Below are 26,569 nucleotides of genomic sequence, written 5' to 3'. Positions count from 1 at the left end.
TCTAAACATGGCACAGATATGGCCATATATTCCTTAAAGGAAATTGTTAATATGTATAGAGATAAGAACTCCTCAGTTTTATTGATGCCTCAAAAGCTTTTGACCGCGTCAATCACTACAAGTTATTTGATAAAATGAGTAAGAGAGGTGTATCTAAATGTATTGTGAGAATTCTGTCCTACTGGTATGCCAACCAGTCTATGTTTATAAAATGGGGCCACTGTGTTTCTGCCTCTTTTGGGGTCAGGAACGGGGTCAGACAAGGTGGAATCCTCTCCCCTATTCTTTTTAATATGTATGTTGATGAGCTCTCTGTCTGCCTGAATTCGTGTAACACTGGGTGTATGATAGGTAACACTTTAGTGAATCATATTATGTATGCAGAGGACCTTGTGGTCTTCAGTCCTAGCAGTGTTGGTCTTCAACAGCTTCTTAATGTTTGCTCTGACTATGGAACTGTTCATGACATGAAATTTAATACAGACAAGAGTGCGGTGATGATTTGCAGAACAAAGGAGGATAAATGTCTAATGTTTCCTCCTTTTAAATTGGCAGGTAATACCTTGAGAGTTTTGAGCAAATACAAGTATCTTGGGCATCTCATTACAGACCAGTTGAAGGATGACCTTGATGTTGCCATTCTTTATATGCTCAGGCGAATAGTTTGGCTTGCAAGTTTGGTGGGTGCACAGATAGAGTGAAAGTTGCTTTGTTCAGAGCATACTGCACTCCTCTCCACAATGCACACTTGTGGTCTAGTTTCAGCAAAGCTAGCTTGCATAAACTCCAGGTAGCTTACAATGATGCACTAAGAATTCTGCTGAGAAGACCACGCTGGTGTAGTGCCAGTGAGATGTTTGTGGCTGCAGGTGTTAATACACTGCATGCCACACTGAGAAATGTTATGTACAAATTTATATGTCGGCTGAATAACTCAGAGAATTACATAATTATGGCATTGATCAGCATCAAGTTTAGCACTTCACGGTATAAGTCCAAGTTATGGAAGCATTGGTATAGTTGTCTCCTCTGAAGTTTTTTATTGTATTGTGTGTACTGTCAGTGGTTGTTGTTTTTTATTTGGACCTGTGAGTCTGTAATAAAGTTTATTATTATTATTATTAATGTTTGCATGTAAAACAAAAATTGTCCATAAACCATTAAAGCTTTTGAGATTTTATATTAGAATTTTCAATTCGGCCTTGTAAGATATTTAAGAACCTTTAGTATTTTTAAAATGAAAAAAAAAAAACAAGTGTTATGTTTATATTATTTTATTATTTATTTTAAGTGGTATATATTATACTGATAATTTCATCATTTTGCAAGGTTGCTGGCCCTTATAGAATCACACAAAAATTATTTATTATTATTTATTATATTATTATTATTTTATTATATTGTGTTTTGTAAGACTGGCCTTTAAACTCTTACAGAAATACAAGAAAACGCCTTAAATTTGTATCATTACATTTGTATTATTATATTTTTTTAAAAGAGTTTCAAATTTATTTTGAGTAAAAATAAAACACTCAGTACCCAAGGTCAACTCTTCAAAACGTCTTTGTACACTAAAAATTAGTAGTCTTTTGTAAGTTTATTTAAGAAGTTTTTTAGTTATTAATTAATACATATTTTTTTCAAGGCTTCTTCTTACCGCCTCTATAGAATCAACAAGCTGTTAAAACTAAATAAGCAAAAAATAATTGATGCATATAATTAAAATTAAAACATAATACTGAATCAGCTTTTCGATAGCTATTTTATTTGTATTTTTTAACTAATAATAAAACCATAGACAGTAAAAGAAAAACAGAATAAAACAGGAAGAGCGAGCCGCCTAACAGCCCCATCTTCCGGTCAATGTGAACACAACTTCCAAACATCATTGGTTATTTAAATGCTCACATGGTTTCCTCCCGTGAATGAGACAAAAATGCAAACATGGCGGCGTGAAACTGTAGAAACTAGCTCGGATGGAGGAGCATTAATTAAAACAGCTCAGAAGTTTCTAGTTTTTTTTTCTTTTTTTCTCGAGCTGTTTTTGAATGTCCTCGTTACACGCCGTTTAGAAGGACAGAAGTGTAGAGGAGAAAACACTGGACTGGACCATCGTCTCAAAACAATAATCATCGGAGAGAAAGAAAGTGCACTGAAATGAACGGGGTAACGTTAGGTCTTCCTCGCGCATGAGGATTATTTTATATTTATCCTCAACTGTGCATCAGAAACACACGAGTTTGATCAGTTGTATGAATGCATGTGGCATTGTGTGATATGTGTGTGTTAGTACACTTGATTGTGACGTTTAAAGCAGATAAAAGAACAATAGCATTATAAACAGCTGTGTACAGGCCCAGTGTGGGCGTGATCAGCAACTATCAATAACATGTTAAATATGCATCACTATAATAACATTTTATGTCGGAAATATTAGTTATTTAGAAAATAACCGTTTTGTTAGTCGCCTCCTGATGAATATTTAGTTTTATTATTACTTTTTTACTACTGCTTTTCACAATTATTTATAATCTGTTATATTCTATATTTTTTTATAATCAGTACTCAGAATCATAAAGATCTTTATTCGCCACATAAGGAATTTTCCTTGGTAAAATAATTTTTTTTCAGTGCACACATACAAATGCAACAGGACACATAATACAGTACATTCATAATAGAAATAATATATATATATATATATATATATAAAGATTACTACATAGACACATTTAAAAAAAACAAAACAAATCTTAAAAAACAAATGCACAGCATAATTACTAAAAAGTTAACTAAAATGAGAACAAAAATGCTTGAAATAATTACGTTTTTACAAAAAGTATAAACTTATATAATTGATATTACATTAACACTATCTATTATATATGTGGAAATTACAATTGATTCTAATTATAGATCCTTACAGATTCTGATTATATCAAATGAATTTTTTTATAAAACATTTTGGCTTTTTTTTTAATAACATATTATTTCTTTTCTTTTTTTAATCTTTTTAAAACCGTGTGTTAATTTTGATTACAAAATGTCTGTAATGAAAACTCAAGCCAGTTGGCGCCGCCTTTCTAAATCTCACTGTTTTGCAGGACGTCATATGCAACGGACACCGTCCATTTCACCGTCTATTACACCACAGCAGCTCCAAATCACAGCATCATGATGCCATCTCCGTCAAACTCATCCAGGACGGCAAAACTTCACGATTATTCTGCACGCAAAATGAGCCACAGAAGAATGGAAATTGTAAGGAACAAGGAAATAAGTGCATGCTCTGTCTCTTGACATTGGTCAAGTTCACTCAAGTCTTTAATTTGTGTGTATTGCAGCCAGGAGAGACAGTACTGTAAATGGTGAGTTCATCCTCCCAAAAATGGCTGTGAATGAACAACTGCAGCACTCCGTGCACAGAGCCGAGGAGCAGACGCATCAGCTGCACTGCACTGCATCATACATCCACGCCAGCAGTGACATCACTTCCCCCAGTCAGAGGAAACCAGCCTGTCGCAAAGTTAAAGTGAAGAAATCCACAAAGAGAATGTAAGTCACTGATGTATTTGAATCTCAATCAAAACATTTTTGCCTGAAAATTGAAGGTATTTTTTTCCATTTTGTTCAGCTACTAGATGAGCAACTTTCTAGTCTAACTTTTTGAATTGATGATTTCATTTATGGAATTTTAATTATTAAAATATTGCTTTATCAATTTGATTTTACAAAACTATATTTATCAATCATTATCATTAAGTAAAACAAATTAACTGAAATAAAATGTAATGTTAACTTTTATTTTAGCTTTTTTATTTCTTTATCTTATTTTTGTTTAGTTTAAGTACTAAAACAACAAAACTTAAAAAAATAAACTATATACTCCATGCTTAAAAAAAAAATTACAAAAACTAAAAAACACACAACAAAATTCTTAAAGGCAGGGTAGGTAAAAAAATTATAAACAACTTTCTTCTAAATTTGTTTAAACTTTCTATATATATCAATGCATAATTAAAATGTAAGTACTCTGATAAAAAGAGTATAAAAATCGAGTGACTCTAGACCGTTTAATCTGTATTAAACACAGCTCATTATTCCCATTCGGGAAGAAACATAGGATTGGCTTAGGCGACTGTCACTCTCTCGCAACCATGGCAACCACCCTTTTGCCACACATGAACTGCCCACTTGCGCGCACACGTTTGATTTGAGGAATTCAAGAGGCACGGATCCTAGGAATACCAAAACAATGGCAGAGAAACAGCAAGCAAAATTCACAGTACCGGCCTATGCAGTTAGTGAAGGCAAACCAGGCAAAAAAAGGAAGACAGTAACAGTACAAGAAAAGGCAATGAACAAAAAGTCTTTGGATAAACAAAGATATAAAACGCGAGTTAATATCGGCGTGGCTTTCCAGCGATGGCGAGAACTGAGGGAACTCAAGGGGCTGAAAAGTGACTCCTTGATGGCTTTATTTCTGCTGGACAGGTAAATCTTTCTTTTTGTATTTTGATCATACATATTTTTTTGTTTATTTTTTCATGAAGCATGTGTCATTAGCACACGTAGCTGCGTAATATAGCTAACATAACATTACTAAGCGAGCCGTAGTAGAGGCTTTGGAAGGAGCCCAGAAGGGAGGGGGTGGAGTGAATGGAAATAATGAGCTGTCTTTAAAACAGTCGTGAGAGTTCTACAGACACTCGATTTTTATACTTTCTTTTTCAGAGTACTTACATTTTAATTATGTATTGATATATAAATAAAGCAAAGTTTAAACAAATTTGTAAAAAAAGTTTTTTATACATTTTTTACCTACCCTGCCTTTAATTTCAACAAAAGAAAATGCAAAGTATAAAAATCTAATACAAAATATATACATGATTAATGTCTACAGTTTATAAAATTACTGTATTATGAACATTTTCTTTTTCTTTCTTGACATTCTTGTATTACTAATCAATTTTTGTCTTTCAGTACTGATACCAAGAGCCCTCAAAGCCGAAAGGTTACAGATTATTACCCTATCAGAAGAAGCTCCAGAAAAAGCAAAAGTGAGCTGAAGGTAGTGCTCAGATTTTGTTTTTCACAGGCGTTACATCAGCCAAAGTTATAATATTAATGCATATGCCTGTATTCTGTCAACAGTGTGAAGAGAAGAGGCACATAGACATGCTGATCACAAACGGGATTGAGAATGGAATGATGGTAATTTTGGACATGATGAATTCAGTTTTATGTTGAACTCTGCTGGATGGACTCAAGCATACCTTCATGTTGCTCTTGACAGGTCAGATACATTGAAGGAAAGGGCAGGGGAGTTTTCGCCACACAGAAGTTCCAGAAAGGCCAGTATGTAGTGGAGTATCATGGAGATCTGCTGCAGATAACGGATGCCAAAAAAAGGGAGGCTTTATACGCACAAGATCCAAACACTGGCTGCTACATGTATTACTTCCAGTATCTCACCAAAACATATTGGTAGGTACCACACCCACTGTGAGCAGCTTTAATAAACCATTTTTTAATACAGTAGCAATATATTAGATTTTACATATTAACCTGTTAACTGTCACCCCCCCCCCCATTTTTTAAATCGGCATTAAAGTGAGTTATCCAAACTTAAATTGCTGTAATTTATGAACACTTTGGAATATAAACCTAAGTGTGGTCTCTTTTAAAGAAGAAAATTAGCAGATTTTGGCAAAAGTGGAATTAAAAAAAAAATTTGAAGGATCAAAAAGTTATAGAAGTTTAAATGTACTATAAATAATATGCGCTATATTAATTTTATTTTATTTATTATAAATATTTTACAGACCAGGTTTTACTCTAAAATTGGTATAAAATTAAAGCCTTGTGTCTAAATAAGTTATGTTACAAATTTGAAGTTGATCTGAAAAAAATTGAGGTTCCTGTGAAATTTTATTTAGGGCGTCATACCACACACAGCCACTGGGAGTGAATTTTGCTTAATGAATTTTTCTCTAGATTTCTCTGTGAATTTTACTTCTATCTCAAAATAACCACCAATTATGAAATCCTGAGACTCAGACCTTTCCAATGATATGTTTGTTGCCAAGATTATAAAAAGTTTTGGTTCTAGAAGACCGTAATGCATCATGTTTTATGACACTTGGCCCTGCCCACTAAGGGGGAGGTGACCGCCATTAGATTTTAAAGTACCATTTCCATGGTAACGCAATGTGCGATTTCAAAATGGTTTTCACAGGATGAATCTTGGGACTCTAAGCTTTCAAATTAGGGATGCACCGAATATTCGGCCACCGAAAATTTTCGGCCGAAAATGGCCAAAAAGTGCATTTTCGGTTTTCGGCCGAAACACTTTTATTACCGAAACAACACGGCCGAAATGTTATGATGACGCAAACAGAAACCGCGACCTGCACGTGCACCTGCATAGCGCAGACCACGAGCTCCCCGCGTCATTCACTTCACACCAGTGGGTCTTAATAGAGAACATTCTCTCTATTCTTATTCCTTTATTCGCAGCACTAAAGCGTCTCCTAACAAAGAGATTGAGACGGACCACGAAGTGAAAACAAAGAAAAGTACAGTCTTATAGAGTCTGTTAGCACACGTCTCACTGAGATCTTTTCGGATCCTCCGCACTTCATCGCGAATGTGCTTGATCCGCGTTATAAAGACCATTACTTGGACGCGGAAATATGGCAGAGCACACGAGAAATGCTCCAGGCCGCGCTGGATGCGGAGAACCCGCGTGGAGACGGAGAAGCGCCAAGCGCAGGAGACTGAGATCAGAGCGCAAAAAAAAAAAAGACTCGTCTCTGCATATATAATACACACACATATACATATACATGCATAATATCAGATTGTAGCCATATTTCTGCTAGATTTTTTGCTAGATTTCTGCTTTAATTTGATAAAAATGTTTATTTATGCCCTGGCCCTATTTAAATACACTCTCTCAAATATTTCTCAAATGTCAGGCAGATGACAAGCTCAACTGCTCAACAGCTAGATGGTTATCTGTCTGAAGTCCCCATCCCCAGAAGTGATAACAGTCTTGCCTACTGGAGAAGTAATGCACTTTCTAGTACTACAGAGAAAAATTTCAAATGCTCTTCACCTAAATGCACTTTTTATGAGAGAACAGTTAATTTTAAAACCTTTCTGCAGGCCAGTAGGCCTGTACATTATTATTTAATATACAGATGAGTGGGATTAAATTTTAGTTTGAATTTTATTTTATACTGTGCATTGTTGCAATGTGCTTAATAAATATTTGCATAATTTGTAATTATGCATTTTTATGTTTTTTTATAATTTATGTAATTGTAATTATCTTTGAAACTTTAATATTAATTTATGCAATTGCAATGTTTTAATTTTAGTAAAGTTAGTACACGGTCATAGCAATAAATGCAATGGTACTAATAATTGGGATAATTTCTTTCGGTGTTTCGGTTTCGGTTTTCGGCCTTGGTTTTCTCTTTTTCGGTTTTCGGTTTCGGCCAAGAATTTTCATTTCGGTGCATCCCTATTTCAAATGATATATAATTTATGATTATTATTAGGTGACAGGTGGGACGGTGACAGTTATGGGGTTAAACCTAAATGTACAAAAAAAAAATTGAACTGATATGATGTTAACTTACTGTTTTGTACCTTTTATAATATACTGACAACCAACATAAAAAGTTAACTTTGATTCATTGTCACTTTCCCATCACAAATAGCTTTTCCACAAGATGACATAAATACAATAGAAGGTGAAGGTGTCCTACAAATACAAAACACCATCATGGTAACACATAAAACTAAAATAGCCCAATAAACTGTAATTTTACAACATACAATGTAATGAAACCCTAATGTACAGAACTGATAGGAAAAAATAACACATGTAAAGTGCCTTGCAGGAAATTCTGGGAATGTCAACTTATTGTTTTCACTGTCTATAAGATAACTTGTTCTTTTTCACTTCCAAAACGGTAACTGTATTTTACTGTAAAACTACATGAAATGTCCAATTAGATTTTTTTTGTGTGTATATAGTAAGGAAACCTGCTGTTAACCAGTTAATGTTTTACTGTAGCATTTTACAGTCTTTTATCATTAAAATTACATTTTTAGTGCACTTTCCTTTTATATATATAAATAGTTTTTATTTTATTTATTCAGAGGAAGCTGTAGTAAGCTGTCCCAAAAGTTTCTTCATGGGAACAGATTTGGAGAAATTTTGTATTTGCATCACTTGCTCACCAATGGATCCTCTGCAGTGAATGGGTGCCGTCATAAGAGGCCAAACAGCTGATGAAAACAACACACAATAATCCACACCACTCCAGTCCATCAGTTAACACCTTGTGAACAGTAAAGCAGCATCTTTGTAAGAAACAAAACCATCAAGACATTTTCACTTTCAAACCATTATTTGGACTCTTATCTTGACGGCACCCATTCACTGCAGAGGATTTATTGCGGAGTGATCTAATGCTATCTTTCTACATCTAGGATGGTGTGAGGGTGAATACATTTTTCAGCATTTTTTCATTTTTGTCTGAACTGTTCCTTTTGAAACCGCAGCATTTTAAACGCTGTCTGAAATCTTGCACATTTCTCCCATGACAGTGTGGACGCTACGAAGGAGTCGGATCGGTTGGGAAGGCTCATCAACCACAGTAAAAACGGCAATTGTCAAACCAAACTCCACGATATTACTGGAATACCTCATCTTATCCTCGTGGCCTCCAGAGACATCCAGGAAGGAGAAGAACTTCTTTATGACTATGGCGACCGCAGTAAAGCTTCAATAGAAGCTCACCCGTGGCTAAAGCATTAATGTATTGAGAGGAGGGAAAAACACCTTGTTTCTTAACTTGACAGTTTTTAATGTAATCATTGCCTTAGTAAACAGAATGTCTTGGGCTAGTAAGTGTATGGGTTTGTCACACAGTGACTTACATGTCAAACACGTTAGATTGCAGTACATATTCGACGTGTCCTACTTTTAAGATATTTATCCTGCTCTATGACATGCTAGTTTTGGCACATTTCTTTTTGTATATTTTATATATTGGTAGATCAGTTCTTCCAAAGCATGCAGTTATAGTCCAACTTTCTGCATTTTTATAAGCGTTTTCTTAATCTAATCTAATGTAAGGTAGTTAGAGGTTTAGCAATAATTATTTATAATGCCCAAATGTTTTTCTTTTGTTTGACGCAGAAAACCGAAAAGGAGCTGCATTTTTAAAAAGTTCAGAAAACTGGAATGTGAAACCAAACTTTGATATAATTTGAAATATTACCATTGTACAATGCTGAGTGTGTCGTGACTAACTTGAACAAATCTGTACCTGTTACACAAAACAGAGTTGATGACCAAAAGCTGACTGAGAGTCAATCAATCTGTATGAGATGGGAGGTGCATTGTTTCAATAAATGATTTTATGCAGTGCTTTGCCTCTGTTTTTGTACATACTGTGGTATCCAGGACTTCATTGAACCCTGATTATCATGTTCTCAGCATGATTTCAATGTCACAAATCTGCTTCTGTAATTAGCGGCCTACAAATAGAGCAGAATGTTACAAAATAAATGTCCATTTTATGTCAAAAAAATTATTAACTCCGGATATTCAATATGTGCTTGTTTGTGTGTGTGTGTATATATATATATATATATATATATATATATATATATATATATATATATATGTGTGTGTGTGTGTGGTTGGAACTACATTGTTTGGCGGAAGAATACGGTTTATATTAATATCATTGCACTTTATTTATCTGTTATAAATTCACTGTAAACCACGGATTCACGGGGCTTACTGCTATTATATGTTATTCCATATATTTAGCAAGGTTTCACAAAATAAAACAAAGCAAATAAAATATAATGATATTAATAAAAACTTTATTCTTCCGCCAAACAATGTAGTTCCTCAGAAACGGTTGTGGTTGTTTCTCAACCGCTCTGGTTTGTGGAGTAATTTACAAAAGCTTCGAATGCGGCTCAACCAATCAGAATCTAGGACCAGAACTATCGTTTTTGTAAATTCACTGTAAACCACGGCTTTTGGGGGCTTATTGATTTATTTAAACACACAGAGAGTGACGCAATGGATTGCGCGGTAAGCCGGATGACGTCAGAGACTCGAGCACGGCCCGTCGAGCAGCACAGCCAGTTTCCACACGGACAGTTTTAGAGGAAGCGCACACAAGGTTTGTTTTTATGCTTTTAAGATGTTATGTCAGATTATATATATATATATATATATATATATATATATATATATATATATATATATATATATATATATATATATATATATATATATATACACCGGAATGCGTAGTTTTTATGAATTCAAAGCATATGACTTCGAGTCATTAAATTAAAATGGTACAGCACGCGATTTCTTCGTGATTGCTATTGGATTTTAAATGGCTGGATAAAGTCAGCTACGTTAACCTTGGTTTGGTAACGAATATAAAAGCAGTATCCTGAAACCCAGTGAATCGTCTAAGTAGACTAATATATTAATATATTTTGTTACAATTTGCGCTTAAAATATTAGGCAGTTAAATTTTTTTATTAAATCTATACAATCACAGTAGTAAAACTAACTGCAACTAACGTACAATTAAAAAGCGGCACGCCCCAAACAATTTAATAACATAATTTTACTCCGTAACATCAGTCGAGTTTTTGAAACAACTAAATTTTGTGAGCTGATGTGCTGTTTTGGTCCCAGAACGAGGCAGATAGTACATTCTATATGGTAATAAAGGCTATGTCGATTTGCATTGGATTATAAATATACTTTATTATTCTTATCAATTCTATGAAAAATTTATTTTATAAATAGACTGAAGAATCATGGTGGGAGAATATGATATCTTATTTTAAAAATAAAATATTTATAGAAAATAGTTAATATAAATATGAAAAATAATACTTCTTTCTAAAGAAATTTGTGAACTGTATTTGCTCAAGAATGTTTTGAGTTTTTGAATCAAGTTTGTTCAATACTCTGAGCATGAATGCTATTTTTTTTCAATATAGCTAAACAAATTTATAATCACATTTTTTGTTCCAGATTTTTGCATGTTCAGTGTTATTTTGATGTAGAGCACGATCATCAGTCTTTGTTTGTGTCCGCTCCAGTGCTGTTAACATTGAAACCAAATACTTAGACATTATTCAAGTTATGATTTAAGTAAGAATTCATACATGAATCAAAATTGTCATTATTTACTCATCCTTGTGTCAGCTCAAACCGATATGCTGCCGATATTTCTTTCCATAAAAGGTTTCCATCAATATGACAAAGTGCATATAACTTGTAAGCTATATGCAAAAACTTGCATTCCAGAGAAAGGTTGTGGGGATGATTAAATAATAAAAGAATTAAAAAAAAATTCAACTTTTTTTTATATATAAAATGCATGAATTATGCATACATTATTCTAAATGTAAAATGTGATTTTTATGTAAAAAATGTCTAACAAAATGCAAAATAATACACTATTTAAATAAGTCTTTTTTACATGTAGCTGACGCTTTGCGACTTACAATTGCTATATGTGTCAGAGGTCACAGTGGATTCGAACCCGAGTCTCTCACACCAAAGGCATGTGTCTTATCCACTGCGCCAACACCCCCAGTCAACAGGAGTTGACTATTTCTTTGGGAACTGGATTCTACATGAACGAAAATCATATACATCATATTTATTTATTTGGTTTATTTTCATTTACCTATTTCTATAGGAACTGGATTTCACATGCAAAAATTAAAATCATATACATATATTATTTTTATAATAGTCTTTTTGTGTTTTGACAAACTGGGTTTTGCATGCAAAAAATTTACAAGTTCCTGAAAAACCTTAACATATATATATATATATATAGTTTAGGAACTATCTTGCATGAGTTATTTCATACATTATTGTAAATAAATTAAATTACAATTTTATTTTAATTACTAAATTATTTGTAATCTACAAACCTTTAAATAGAAGTATTTTTTTTTAATTGCATTAATTGCATAAATAATTTCAAATTGTGAACTAAGAAACTTTTAAATGTATTTTTTTTAGTAACTAGATTTTGCATGAATTATGTAATCTATGAATTGTAACCATAACTCTCCACCCTCAGATGATGAGTGAGTGGAGTCCTGTGGCGACGGTTTATGACCCTCTCAAAGCGGGCAGCATCGATGGCACAGATGTGGAGCCCCACGACAAAGGCGTCTGGAGGGCCATGATGGCCCGCTACCAGCCTAACAAGGGTGTGACCGGTGACCCTCACCTGACGCTGTTCGTGGCACGCCTGAATCCACAGACGTCTGAGGACAAGCTCCAGGAAGTCTTCTCCAAGTTTGGAGACATTCGCAGGGTCCGTCTGGTCCGGGACATCGTGACGGGTTTCTCCAAGTGTTATGCCTTCATCGAGTACAAGGAGGAGCGTTCGGTGAAGAGAGCCTGGAGAGACGCTGACAAGCTGGTGGTGGACCAATACGAGCTCTTTGTGGACTTTGAACAAGAGCGGACGCTCCAAGGCTGGATTCCAAGGCGACTTGGAGGAGGCCAAGGGGGCAAAAAAGAATCAGGTCAGCTGAGGTTCGGAGGCAAGGATAGGCCTTTCCGAAAGCCCATCAATCTGACATCCATGATGCCCCAGAACAGATCAGCGGATAGATGGGATGCATCAAGTGCGAGGGAGGAAAGACAAAGAGACCAAGAACAAGATCGGGAACACGGACGATGGCGGGAGAGGAAAAGCGACTGGGATCGAGGGAATGATAGAGGTTACTACAAAGAGAAAAGAGACTCGAAACACCACCGGGACCGAAGCCGAGAGAGAGACTCCAACAGAAAGGAAGACAGAAGACACAGAGATTCTTACAAAGAACGAGAATGAATTTGCATGCAAGACTTTCTTGTCTTATTCTAGATTTTTTTTTTTTTCACTTATGTGAATTTAGTTTGAAATAAAAGTTTATCTAAACAATAAAGCTTGAAGTGGATAATATCATTTTTTCAGCAAGGATGCATTCAATTGATCAAAAGTGACGGTATCGACATTTTTTAGATTAATGTCGTTCTCATAAAATTTCTATTCACCAAAGAAACCTCAAAAAATGGTTTCCACAAAAAAACACTTTCAACATTGATAATCAGAAACGTTTCTTGAGCAGCAAATCAGTATATTACAATGATTTCTGAAGGATCATGTGACACTGAAGACTGGAGTAAGGATGCTGAAAATTCAGCTTTACATCACAGGAATGAATTACATTTAAAAATATATTAAAATTAAATGATTTTAAATGGTAAAATTTTTCTGTATTTTCTAATACATTTTTATCCTACAAATAACGTTTCAATGTCTCAAGCGGTTTAAAATGAAGAGCAGAAGTTTCTTACAGTACATGGTATAAAATAGTTTAATACACAATGAGATGAGTTATGCATAATCCTTCATAATGATACATTTGATCCAGTTCTTGTTGCTGGATAACATTCTCAGTTGAGTGGGGTACTAGCTGTTCAACAAATGATTTAAGGCCCTCAGGCATGTGTTTTTCTAGCTTACAAAGCTGCCTTTATCAACACACTTTAACATAGCCACACATTTCCATGCTTTCACTCAAAGCTTCTATTACTGCCAGTGGAAGCACCATTCAAGCAATGCAAAACTGCTGGTGAAGGACATTTGTCCATGTAATAGATACTTCAGTTGCCAATGGTAAACTATGGATTATTAATATTGTTCTGCTTTAATGTGCTTAACAGACACACTTAATGATGCACGTAAAGCTTTGTTTCATGATTACAGGGTTTAAGGACTAAATTCAGAACCTGTGACATGCTGTCAATTACCACTGAAAATGTTTCTGACTTGCCACTCAGTTTGTAAAAAATTTTTTTTTACAAATCATGTCATAACATATGTATAATAGAAGTATATGGGGTAATAAAATGGGAGAAATATTAAAATACACACAGTTTTGATATGTAAATACAATACCGTTTTTTAAATTTTAGGGTCAGCAAGATATTTTTTAAAGGATTCAATTAATCAAAAAAGACAATTAAGTCATTTACAATGTTGCTATTTCAAATAAATGCTGTTCTTTTGAAGTTTCAACTCATCAAATATACTGAAAAATAAATTGATCACTTTTTGCACAAAAATATGAATATTTTCAACATTGATAAGTTTTTTTTTTTTGAGCAGCATATAATGATTTCTGAAGGATCATGTGACACTGAAGCCTGAATTGATGATACTGAAAAATCAGCTTTGATCACGGTGAAAAAATGACATTTTATAATATGTTCAAATAGAAAACACTTATTTTAAATTGTACTAATATTTTACAATATTACCTTATCTTCCTACAAAACAATTCACTGCACTGAAAAAACATAATAAAAGTTAATAAAAGATAATAAAAGAGTTAATAAAAGGTCTTTTTGAGAGGCACATTTCTCTGATCTTAATGTTTTGCCACATACACCTCTCATTACTGGAAATATAATGTTTGCTGTTACAAACTGAGGGACAAGTTAATTTTTTTTTTCTGTGATAACACAGCATGTCATAAAGGATGTCAATAGAAAGAATACTTGATATGCCTTTAAATTCTGTGTGCCAAAAGAATCAGGCTACTGTGCAATTTCAAAAATAGTTTTAAACATTCAACATATAATGCCAACATCCTTTTCAGACAATCTCTGGCCTGGGCGTAGCAACCTAAAATTTAAATCTCACATTTGTTCTTCAGCCATGTGCATATTTTCACTCATAATTCAATTTGAATTAAAAATAGATATGTATCTTATCTACTGAAGGTATCTTCTCAGAATATTGTCTGAAGTCTATTCGTCCGAGTCATCTACTTAAAGTTGTCATTTGCAATAGCAATAAAATGTCTAACTATCTAACATAACAGGCACATAAAACTCCCTCACAGTATCTTTGGGTGAAGGTGAGGGCCACAACCTATCAGTAACTCTAAACAGCCTGTCCCCCATGTTCCCTTTGTGAGCTCTTTAGTCTCATTGGCTTGCGGAGGTTGTGCTGTGAAAGTGACTCTTAAAGGGACCGTCACATGGTGCAGGTTAGCGATTAGTGGAGCGTTGTGTTCGTTACATGTGCTGTAATGCCTCCTGGGCCTGTTCTGTGTCCACGTCATTTTTCCCCGCCCATGAGCCGAAGCCATCACCCATCTGTGGCATCCTCCTCTGAGAGCCTCGGGTTTTGTCGCGGGAAAAGAAGCTAAACCTGTGAATGTAAGAGAGGGCATCAGCAAGACTGGTTTGCATTTTCATGCATGAATGTGTTCGTAAATTATGTTTATTTAACTACATTGTTTCATAAACATTTTGGAGTCGATGGGTTGTGTTTACTATGTTACTTTTTAGCGCTCAGAAACGTTTTAGGTGTTATTTTCTATTGATAATAATGCACAGTTTATTGCTACCCTACACTGACTGCACAAAGAAATAACACATTTCACACCAAAATAAAAAAAAATTTTTTTGCATTGTTTCCAAAAAATTTTCATTTTTATATTTAATTTTTGTAATATACAATCCACATTTTTATAAATTCTTATATAAAATAAAATATAAATAAAATAATTTCAACACTGTACCTTAAAAAAATAAAATACATTAAGTGTCTTGCTCAGGGACACATTGGTGTCTCACAGTGGATTCGAACCCGGGTCTCTCACACCAAAGGCATGTGTCTTATCCACTGCGCCAACACCACCCATCCAACACCACCCACCACCCTAAAAGGGTTGTTTTTTTTGCATCATGTTGTAATGTCATAAAAACAATGTCAGAAAGCAAACACACACACACACACACACACATATATACGTATATGCGCTAATATTTTCCCATTTTTCAATTAGTTTGTATTGCTTCAATTACTGTTTATTCTCATAAAAATCTCACAAAAGACATACATACAGTATATACACACACACACACACACACATACGTGTATGCACATTTTTTGTCATTTACAATTACTTTGTACTTTTATTGTCAGTTTAATGAAGAATGCAAAAAAACTAATTAAAATACATATATGCATTTATATGTAGTATTATATATAAATATTTTTTCCCCTTTATTCCTTTTTTTATTATTATTTTGGCATGAAATATGAGCTACATATTTCAAATTACTGTACCATAACCTCATCCCTACAGTCTCACTATTGTCTGTCCAGATCTAAAGTTACAAAAAGCATCCCACAAATGTTTGCTGTGTATCTGTGCTCTTGCATGACACATTTCAGCTCATACAAGCAGTGAAAACCAAGCGTTTATTCTCCCTATGCCTCTATGAAGCACTCTTTAGTCGCTAGTACATAGAAACAATGTTACGTAGTTGTTACTGCGTAGCCTGAGTGTTAGAGGTGTGAGCGGGAATTTGATTCTGACTGGCTGATTTTAACAATCCTATTGGTGATTGGTCGCACAGATATCCCCACAATCAGCCAATCAGAATGTGCTCTTTACAGTCAGTGACTCTAATGGGGGTGGGGGGGGGGGGGGGGTGAGATGAGGGGGCTATGCAGCTCCATCACATGCAGGGAGGATAAAGTGTTAAAACAGCAAAGAACACAAAGGTGAACCACCAAAAGGTCGTACAAGGGAAATAAGTCGTCTGATTGGCTGTAAAGTGGGGTCATCTGAAATCAACCCAGCCGCCACCATCGGCATAATGGCTGTGAAGATCCTGTGACAAAGAGGCACAGATATGAAGAGTTGAGCAAAGAGAAGATACACCCAGAACCACCTGTAGTATCATACTGCTTCATTGGTCACATCCTACTGCTTAGTCTTTAGCATTTCAGATGCACATGGCATTATTAATGATGATCATGCCTTAAGATATTAGTAAAACATGGTTACATGGATGCCAACATGTGTCATAACATGTCATAAAACTCTAAAGCTACAAAGCTGCAGTTTAGTCAATATGTAACTGTTTTTCATTGGTCTTGTGGTTCTTTAACTTGCGTTTTCTTAAGCTCAAAATTCCCAGGGAAATGCATGCGCTGATAAAATGCATACTTGGACTGCAATGCAAGTTGCTTTGAATAAATGCACACCTTTGTAAACATTCAGAATTCATAAATACATGAAAACATTTTTGGGCAACATATTTGCACTCTTGATGCAAAGGGGTCAAATTGTGATGATTTTAAAGAATCAGGGACAGATTTACTAACAGCTTGTGCCAACGCATACCCTCTGATAGCTTTAAACACTGCTGTTTACTAAAGACACGCAATGATAAATAAGAGCTGAAAAGGTGTGAACAGTCATTTTTGCAGCTGACCTGCTTTTGAGCATATGCATTTGTAGGAGTATTCTTTCCAGGCACTAAATTTATGGGAGGAGAGTATTTAAATAAATCATGCAACATGATTTACTAAGGTTTGTGCTAGTTAATTTACTGCTGTTTGTGCCTTTAATTACTACCCACAAAAGCATTTCTTATTGGTTTTGCACCTGTATTGTAAGTAATTACACATACCTTACTATCATTGGCTCTGTTTGTCTGCACTGCTCTTGGTAACTTGCATTGTGGAAAGATCTGACTGCATTTGTGTTCTTTATTTTGTGCATTGTCAGTTAATCACCCACAGAACTTTCCACTCCCATCGGTGCTTTTATGGAATTGTGCTCTCATGCTTATTTGCACTGTTTAGTAAATCTGGCCCTAAATGTTTGTAATATAAGTGTGTGTGTGTGTGTACATGATTGGCTCTTGTAGCAGTACGCACAGTCGTTTTATACCCGACTCGGGCTGAAAGTTGGAGCGTGAGCTTGGCCGGAGTGTAGGAGACGGGTCTGGGAGCGGCGGGCCTAATTCCTCTTCCTGTTCGTCACTGCAAACGTGATCATAAAATAAGTCAGCAATTCAAATTTCAGATTTTTCTCACAATTGCGATTTCATATGACAATTTAGATTTTTTTTCTCCACATTCTAAGTTTACATCTCACAATTCTGTCTTTTTTCTCTGAATTCTGAGTTTACATTTCAGAAATGTGTTTTTTGTTTCTGCCACAAAATAAAAAGTAAAAAAGGCAATTGTGACTCATAATTATTCTTCTCGCAATTGCAAGTGTACAACTCACAATTGGGATATTTTTAGCAATTTTCGGAATTCTGAGTTTAAATTCAGTTTCTTTTGTTTCTGCCATGTGATAAAAAGTAAAAAAGGTAACTAAGACTTTTTATCTCCCAATTCTTTTTTCTGGCAATTGTGAATTTGTGTCACACTATTCTCACATTTTTCTCAGAAAAATTGCATATACCTTTTCTATATTTTTATGCCATGCGAAAAACAAGCTTTCATAGATACAGTGTTATTAAAAAGTATAACAGTAATATATTTCATGAATGCATAAATTTCATATACTTATTAAACTATTATTTTTTACATTTTTAAGAGATATGACTGACTGGCTTAACGTTAAGTATTAAGATAGTTGACCTTTTGTAATATGCGATTTCCTCTTGCAGCATGAATACTTTAGCTTTCAGCTCATTGCGTTCATGCAGGACGTCTCGCAGCTCTTGGAGGGTAAATCGCGGGCGGTTCGGGTCATTTGGATCTAGAGAGGACATGTCGTCATCACACATCGCCTCCTGGTGGATGACAGGATGAACACTTACAGTCATTCACACTAGCTTTTACGCTGAGCAACTGGCTGCTGAGGAGGTTTAAACTAAAGTCGCACAAAAAGTTTCATTATCAGAGCATCCACAAAACAACACAAATATCACCTAGGGCCAGCTGCATAAACTATCATAAATCGGTCTTATTTGTATTGATTACCCTTTGGCAACTACTTCTTTCGACACAGTTTTAACATGGTGGCTAAGTTTATGAAACTGGCCTATGATTTCACTTCTGCTAATGTACAACAGTATATGATTGGTGCTTTATTTAGACCGCAACCTCGCTTTTATGATCCATCATCATATGATTATGATCTTTGAGTTAACATTTGATTCAGTCACATGGTTTGCATTCAGTACAAACACTTGCACACACACGCAGGCTGCTTTAACAATTAAAGACTTTAACCGGTCGACACTCTTCCCAACGAGAGTGTACCTGTGTAAAGGACTGAAGTCACTAGTGCACAGAACCAGTCACACACTCTGCAGGGTTGTTGTTGCCCTAGCGTGACTCGTGCAAACAGATGCAGATACGAGTCAGGTGTTAGTTTCCACTCCATGCTATCCTTAGAAGCTGCCCCTGCAGGGTTACCCATAAAAACGCAGCCTCCTCATCGTCCTTCTCCTCATCAACGTCATACGTCAGGGCTCCTGGGGCCCCGGTGTGGGGGGTAAAATGGAGGGGATCTTCCTCTGTCTCCAGGCCCCCAGCGAGGAGCTCAGAAGCTAAATCCTGACCCCAGGTCGGGGAAAAAGTCTTCAGTGTCACATGATCCTTCAGAAATCATTTTAATATGCAGATTTTCTGCTCAATAAACATTTCTTATTATTATCAATCAATGTTGAAACCAGCTGTGCTGCTTCATATTTTTGTGAAAACTGATTTTTAGAATATTTTGATGAATATAAAGCACTTACTTGAATTAGAAATCTTGTGTAACATTATAAATGTCTTAACGGTCCATTTTGATCAATTTAATGCATCCTTGCTGAATGTGAATAAAAGTATTAATTTCTTAAAAAAAAAAAAAACTTTTGAAAGGTAGTGTAAATAAATACAGTGCACACAAATTACATCGCTTTTTCACTCACATGTGATATTTCATATCAAGGTGGTAAGCTTTGATAATTAAATTAAATCATACAAATACTAATGCAAATACTTTTGAGCAAATGTACCAGTCCATATGTTTTTAACTGTCATTAACTTAAACGTCAAAATTAAACATCAAATGAAGTAAATGTGTGCACTGCATTGAATTTAACAATGTTAAACATATTCAATTAATCTCAAAAGTTCACAATTACATACAACTTGCATACAAAGCCATATACACAGTCCACTGATTTTTATCCTCATCCTTATTTCCTCTGTGAGACTGTGACTCATTCTGACTCATTATGGACACCATGTGAAGATCCTGACACTTTAGATCACACTTCCTTCCTCTAAACAGATATAGAAATGACTGGATGCTGCAGTCTCAATGCATTGGAATTAAGCAAAGATGCAATGGAAAACTTCATAATCTATTTGTCAGAGTTCATGAGTTTCTAAACGTGTGAGAAACCAACACAATCAATGCAGCACCTGTCTACATTCATGTACCTGTGCAGGTGAAGGTGGTCCTACAGGCTCCTCCGTCTCAGTGCTGGTCTTGCCCTGCTCTTTAAGTCGCTCCTTCAGACGGGCCACTTCCTGTCGCAGGTTGCCCATCTCCTGCTGCCGCGCCTGACCAGACGCCTCCAGCTCCACCTTCTGCTCGATCAGCGCTTTACCCTGGGCCTCCACCACCGTGATCTTATGCCTCAGGTCATGGTTGATCTTCATCAGCCGGTTCAACTGCTGCTGGAGCTGGAAGAAACATCATTTGTGCCACATTAAACCTCCACAATATGATGAACATTATGTGCACACTATGATCCACTGTGATTTCATCAGATGTTAAGGCTATGTTATTAGGTAATTTTTTTTTTAGCATAAGTTTTAATGAAGACTTTCGACATCTCTTCATCTTGCTTCCTTGAGATATGTCTGTGCATTGACTGCTGCTAACATTAAGATTTGCTCAGGAAGAACATGGCTCTTTACCGCTTCAATGTCCTCGTTTTTGAGCGTCAGCTCGCGGTCTTTGGCACGGATCTCATCTCGCTGTTTATCTACAACTTCCTTCAGCTTCTTCATCACCTGCCGTTCCCTCTCGGTCATGCCTGGCATCACATAAAACAAAATCCACACATGCAGCATAATTCATTACATAGAGCAGTGGTTTTCAACCTGTGGGCCGCGGTGGTTTTGCAGGTGGGCCACCAATTACTATTAAAATAATAATATTTTTAATATATGTAAAAATGTCTAAGTCATAACATAATAACAATTTCATATATATATATATATATATATATATATATATAAAATTAAATAACAAAAAATAAATATTAAACTGTAACTTTGCTTCCACTATTCGAGCTCTCTGATTGGTTTAAGAATAAACCACCAATTTACCTTTGATATTTTTCTGCATGTGCTACAGAACAACAGCAGTTGTTGAGTTATTTTCTGTTTATTGCCAGTTCATTCAATAAAGACAGTTAGCAATCTAGCTTCTGAGTGCTAAGTTATTAACCCAACAAAAGCGGGGTCAGTTAATTTATAATCAATAACATATTGGACATTTTTGATGTGATCGACACAGGGTTCAGGGTGAGGCTTTTGTTTTGCATGGGACAGGTCAATGGAAATAAGGACAGGCGTAAGAAGTCTGCCAGACACTGTAAGCAGATAACTTCCTGACTGAGCGCCCATGTTGTTGCTCCTAAAATAGATGTGTGTCCGTGCGGAGAATTTGACACACAATCACTGACACACTTCACGTTTGTCATGACCTAGAAATTTAATGTCACATGTTTTAAAAGAATATTTAGAGTTAAATACAACTTAATTCCTCCCTCACACTAAAACAAACAAACACTTTTACAAAGTATATAATATATATATATATATATATATATACCATGTTTTTCGGACTATAAGTCGCACTTTTTTTCATAGTTTGGCTGGTCCTGCGACTTATTTATCAAAATTAATTTGACATGAACCAAGAGAAAACATTACCGTCTCCAGCCGCGAGAGGGCGCTCTATGCTGCTCAGTGCTCCTGTAGTCTACACTGAGCAGCATAGAGCGCCCTCTCGCGGCTGTAGACGGTAATGTTTCCTCTTGGTTCTTGGTTCTAAATAAATGCGACTTATAGTCCAGTGAGACTTATGTTTCTTTCCTCATCATGACGTATTTTTGGACTGATGCGACTTATACTCAGGTGCGACTTATAGTCCGAAAAATACGATATAGATAGATAGATAGATAGATAGATAGATAGATAGATAGATAGATAGATAGAGATTAATATAGATAGATAGAGATTAATATATATGAATATATATATAAATCGCATTCAAAAAAGATTGTTTACATATGTGTAATGTGTATATTTATTATGTACATATAAATACACACATGCATGTATACATTTCAGAAAAATGTTATGATTGTACATTAAATATATTTATATATAATACAAATTATATGAATGTACATATAGACATGTTAATACATGTAAATATTTTCAAAAAATATACTATATGTGTGTAAATGTATATATACATAATAAATATACACAGTATACACAAATATATAATGTAAACAAAACCTTATTTTGGATGCGATTAATCATGATTAACCAATTGACAGCACTAATATCTGATGTCAAATTATTTATATATATTTTTTTATTCTAATACTATATAAAATATTATCCTATTAATACTTATATACATAATACTAATTTATAATTGCACTAATACTAATGTAAATTTTACATATTACTACATTTATGATACATTATAAATGTGTATATATATATATAATATGCTCTTTTATATTATATACACACACACACACACGATAGTTTTGTCAATATTTAATGTGTCATATTTTTGGAAAAAACCAGCATGCAACAGATGCTGTCCATGTGCATTAAATAACCAAGAATATTATTTTTAAAGCTTATTATGTAAGGAATTTCCTGCATTCTCTTAACATCAGCATTGAGAGTGGCGCAGGAATGTTTGTGTAAACAGCTGCGCTGTGTTTGACACTGAATCAGACTCGTCCAGCAGGACTGAGAGGGACACTGTTCTGCGAGCGAGAGTGTGTCAGAGGCACTGTGGAGTCTCTGTGCTGCTCATGGCTCGTCTTCACTCACATGGAGAAGGGACGCTTTGTGTGGCCTCTGTGTCAGTTCCTAAACAGCTGAAAGAATGCGTGAGAATTTCTATGCGCATGACCACACGTGTTTGCTTTTGTTTCCAGAACAGGCAATGCTGGGAAAACAGCATGCTGCTATGTTCCAAATCGAACAAATGCAGTACATAAAAAATGCTAAAAAAAAAATGTCACACTCCACTTTATATCTTTGCTTAGCATCTCAAGTTAATATATCTTAATGTTGGAATGTTTAGAGATTAAAATACAGAGGAAGATATTTATTTATGGAAATGCATGCAACATTTAATGCCATGACTTTTTGATTTAAGACTTTTTAAAGCCTTAATTTGTGAAAGAGTGAATTAAGACTTTTTAAGATACCCTGTGTAACTACAGAGCTTTTAAAACCTCACCAATTTTTTGTAAATATATTGTTTTGGCCAGCAAATAAAGTTGCATTCCATCTAATTAGAATATATATATATATATATATATATATATATATATAAATAAATTTTTTTTTCAGACAGTGTAAGGCTGACACAAAGCCCTCTTTTTCCAAACCCTGAGCTTTAAGACTACCTTCCTGTTTCTGTATATCCTCTTCTGTCATTGGACACTCTTTGACAGACAGGTTGTTGAGCAGCGTTTTGTTTTCCTCCTGCAGCTGTGCGATCTGGGACAGAAGATCCTGTGCTTCTCCTCTCCACACATCCTCCACAAGCTCCAGCTCCTGTTCACAACCACACACACACACACACACATCTCAGGAGTGGCTCACAAAATAAACATGAGTGTATTTTTAACATGCTGACCTTCACTGGAGTTACGTAACGTCTGAAACAATCAGCAAAAACACACAAAGCAGGAGCATAATAACATCTTCACAGAAAGACACGGACAAAAGCTGCATTCATAACTCTGCTTATATTCACATACTCATGTTTTACTCTATTCTTACATTTGTGTGAGATTCTCATGTACTACAATACCACAGTCATGTACTATGGTAAAGCCACAGGATTCTTCTTTGTCTTGAAGTAGCATGTAAATAAACGTATACTATAAGAATATTGCAATCATTCAGTAAGCTTCAAGCTACCTTGGTATTAGCAGAGTAGAATCTGACCCCCCACACTGTATTATAGTACTACTTTATTACATTTGACATCCGCCTCATAAGATTAGAATTTGTTGCAGATTTGCTCACTGTCCCAGTGGACATGATGTTACATTATTACATCATTTCCTGTACCAGACAGGAACTTAAAAAAATTCCCATGCATTCACTGCTTTGTTCTGAAACACCACTGGCAAACAATGTACATACGTTCATACGTACTAAAAGTAGTAGAAAAAAATGCAGAATACATTCAGCAAAGATCTGTTAAACTGATAAAAAAAAGTGACAGTAAAGACTTGTATTGTTAGAAAATATTTATATTTTGAATCAATTCTATTATGAATAAAAATCCTGAAAAAAAAGTATCACAGGTAAAAAAATTAATTAATTAAATTAAAAAAAGATTTCTGAAGGATCACGTGACACTGAAGACTGGAGTAATGATGCTGAAAATACAGCTTTGCATCACAGGAATAAATAACACTTTAAAGTAAATTAATACAGAAAAAAGTTGTTATACAACTATATTACACAATATTACTGTTTTTACTGTACTTCTGATTAAATATTTGCAACCTTGATGAGCAGAAGAAACTTCTTTAAAAAAACAACCCAAACTTTTGAACATCAATGTATATACATTTTACATTAGAGCAGTCAAGCTATAATGTTTTAATCTAATTAAATCACATATATAATTAAAATAATATTCAATAAAAATGAAATATATATGCGCAATTATGCACTTTAATATATGTATTATTAAATACATTTATAGTTTTATATATAAAATAATAGATAGATAGATAGATAGATAGATAGATAGATAGATAGATAGATAGATAGAAAGAAATTTAATTTGAATACAAAAAAATATTTATAAATTAAAATGTATACTTTTGTGTTAAATAATTCTAATAGTTGTACATATACAGTATGTTGTGTCGTCACTGAAAAGCGAGGCACATTAAACTAGTCACCTGTCTGTTTGATTCTGTGCATTCCTAGTGTGAGTAAAACAGAGTTAAATGAACGAGCTGGTTACTGAGATGAGGTCAGTAGATATTATCGTCTGTGGAAGCACCTTCTTATGTTTCCTGTCCTTCTCCAGCCGCTCCATCCGCTCCAGCCGCAGCCGGTCCAGCTCCAGACGCAGCTCCTCGGTCTCTGGACTGATGCTGTTGCGGCTAACCAGGACCTCCAGGATCTCCAGCACACGGACCACTTTGGGCATGAGTCGAGACAGAGCCTCGCATCCGTACTGATCGATAATGCGCTCGAACTCCTGGCCCACGACCGCGGCGATGTCGTACACGTCCATCACGTTCAGATCCGCCACGTTCTTCTCTAGCGCCGAACCGAAATCCTCCATGACCGTCTCTGAAGTTCGTTTCCTTACAAACTTTCTCAGTCCCTTTCAGTAGCCAAACAGATACCCAAAGCCCTCTAAAAACCTTCTAATGACACCCCGTCAAGGATAAAAGCCATTTCGGGGTATTTTAAGCAGAATTGGAGCGAGGTAAGAGTTGTTCCATTGCGGTTCGGTTTCCCTGCCCTTATTTATTCCTCAAAGCGGCGTTTTACGTCCCGCGCGCATGCGCACAGCAGCGGCACACGAGCGCTGTGAAATCACTGTCAAGCGCCACACTGCCCTACAATATTGGTCATAAACTCTGTTTACCATAGATATTGGGTTAACTCACTGTGGCTAAATCCGTGAAGTGATGTTTTATTTCCATTGTTAGATCAAAGTATGAACGGGTAGTTTACATGTCAAGCAGAGACTGACGCTATACTAATAATAATCACTGTTGGGGAGTAACTAACTAAGTTAGTTACATTTAACTAAATTACGTAATTTAATTTAACATTTTCAAAAGCATTGTTAGTAGTAATAGTAATATATATTTATTTAATGACAACACAGCAATTTAGGCTATTTCCATGGCAAAAAAAAAAAAATACAAAAATAAAACAAACAGGTTATATTACACAAGATTTTTTTTACATTCAAAAGCATTGTTAGATGCCAGTGTTTCGCGTCATGGCTGTGCAATGATTGGATTTCAAGAACAGTATCATAGCGATTAAACTATATCTTATGATTTAAAAATCTGTATTTAATCTCAGAATGATTTGTAAAGTCTGATTTTGTGGTGGCTGTACTTAAAATTCAATTACTTTAATCTCAATTCAACCGATGAAGGATTTTGAGAAGTCTGTCAGTAAAGAGTGTTGAATACTAAGGTTAACCCCGCCTGCTTTAAATGTTTAAAAAAGATTAACAGTTGAAAACATTCATTAGAAATGTAGAAAAATAATCAAATGTAATGTTACATTAACAAAGAAATTGAAATAGTTACACTACTTACTACATTGTAAATAGGGTAACTTGTAATCGGTAACTTATTACATTTCCAAAGTAACCTTTCTAACACAGCATA

The 26,569-nt window shown here is 35.0% G+C and overlaps 3 protein-coding genes across 4 annotated transcripts; 2 read left to right on the top strand and 1 right to left on the bottom strand.

Moving 5' to 3' along the window:
* Positions 1-1,888: 1,888 nt before the first annotated feature.
* LOC132127318 (N-lysine methyltransferase KMT5A-A-like) lies at positions 1,889-9,451 on the top strand. The gene is made up of 7 exons (XM_059539124.1): positions 1,889-2,166; positions 3,105-3,261; positions 3,345-3,555; positions 4,984-5,071; positions 5,155-5,214; positions 5,297-5,487; positions 8,626-9,451. Exons 1-7 carry the CDS (start codon positions 2,158-2,160, stop codon positions 8,834-8,836), a joined length of 927 nt encoding a protein of 308 aa, XP_059395107.1. The 5' UTR covers positions 1,889-2,157; the 3' UTR covers positions 8,837-9,451.
* Positions 9,452-10,052: 601 nt separating this feature from the next.
* Positions 10,053-13,026, top strand: LOC132127109 (U11/U12 small nuclear ribonucleoprotein 35 kDa protein-like). Its single transcript, XM_059538742.1, has 2 exons — positions 10,053-10,223; positions 12,168-13,026. The coding sequence occupies exon 2, from the start codon at positions 12,168-12,170 to the stop codon at positions 12,930-12,932; it is 765 nt and encodes a 254-aa protein (XP_059394725.1). The 5' UTR covers positions 10,053-10,223; the 3' UTR covers positions 12,933-13,026.
* Positions 13,027-14,805: 1,779 nt separating this feature from the next.
* Positions 14,806-25,714, bottom strand: LOC132127159 (RILP-like protein 1). Of its 2 annotated transcripts, XM_059538830.1 has the most exons (8): positions 25,210-25,714; positions 23,585-23,735; positions 20,829-20,947; positions 20,346-20,591; positions 18,546-18,700; positions 17,832-17,936; positions 16,690-16,777; positions 15,162-15,302 (listed from the first exon to the last, which is right to left on the bottom strand). In XM_059538830.1, exons 1-8 carry the CDS (start codon positions 25,495-25,497, stop codon positions 15,297-15,299), a joined length of 1,158 nt encoding a protein of 385 aa, XP_059394813.1. In that variant the 5' UTR covers positions 25,498-25,714; the 3' UTR covers positions 15,162-15,296. The 2 variants fall into 2 exon arrangements, with proteins under 2 accessions (XP_059394812.1, XP_059394813.1); XM_059538829.1 differs by lacking the exon at positions 16,690-16,777 and having other exon boundaries at positions 14,806-15,302.
* Between the last annotated feature and the right edge of the window lie 855 nt (positions 25,715-26,569).

The sequence above is a fragment of the Carassius carassius genome, chromosome 45 (genome assembly GCF_963082965.1).
Source record: "Carassius carassius chromosome 45, fCarCar2.1, whole genome shotgun sequence".
NCBI classification, from domain to species: Eukaryota; Metazoa; Chordata; class Actinopteri; order Cypriniformes; family Cyprinidae; genus Carassius; species Carassius carassius.
This window is presented reverse-complemented; position numbering and strand designations above follow the sequence as displayed.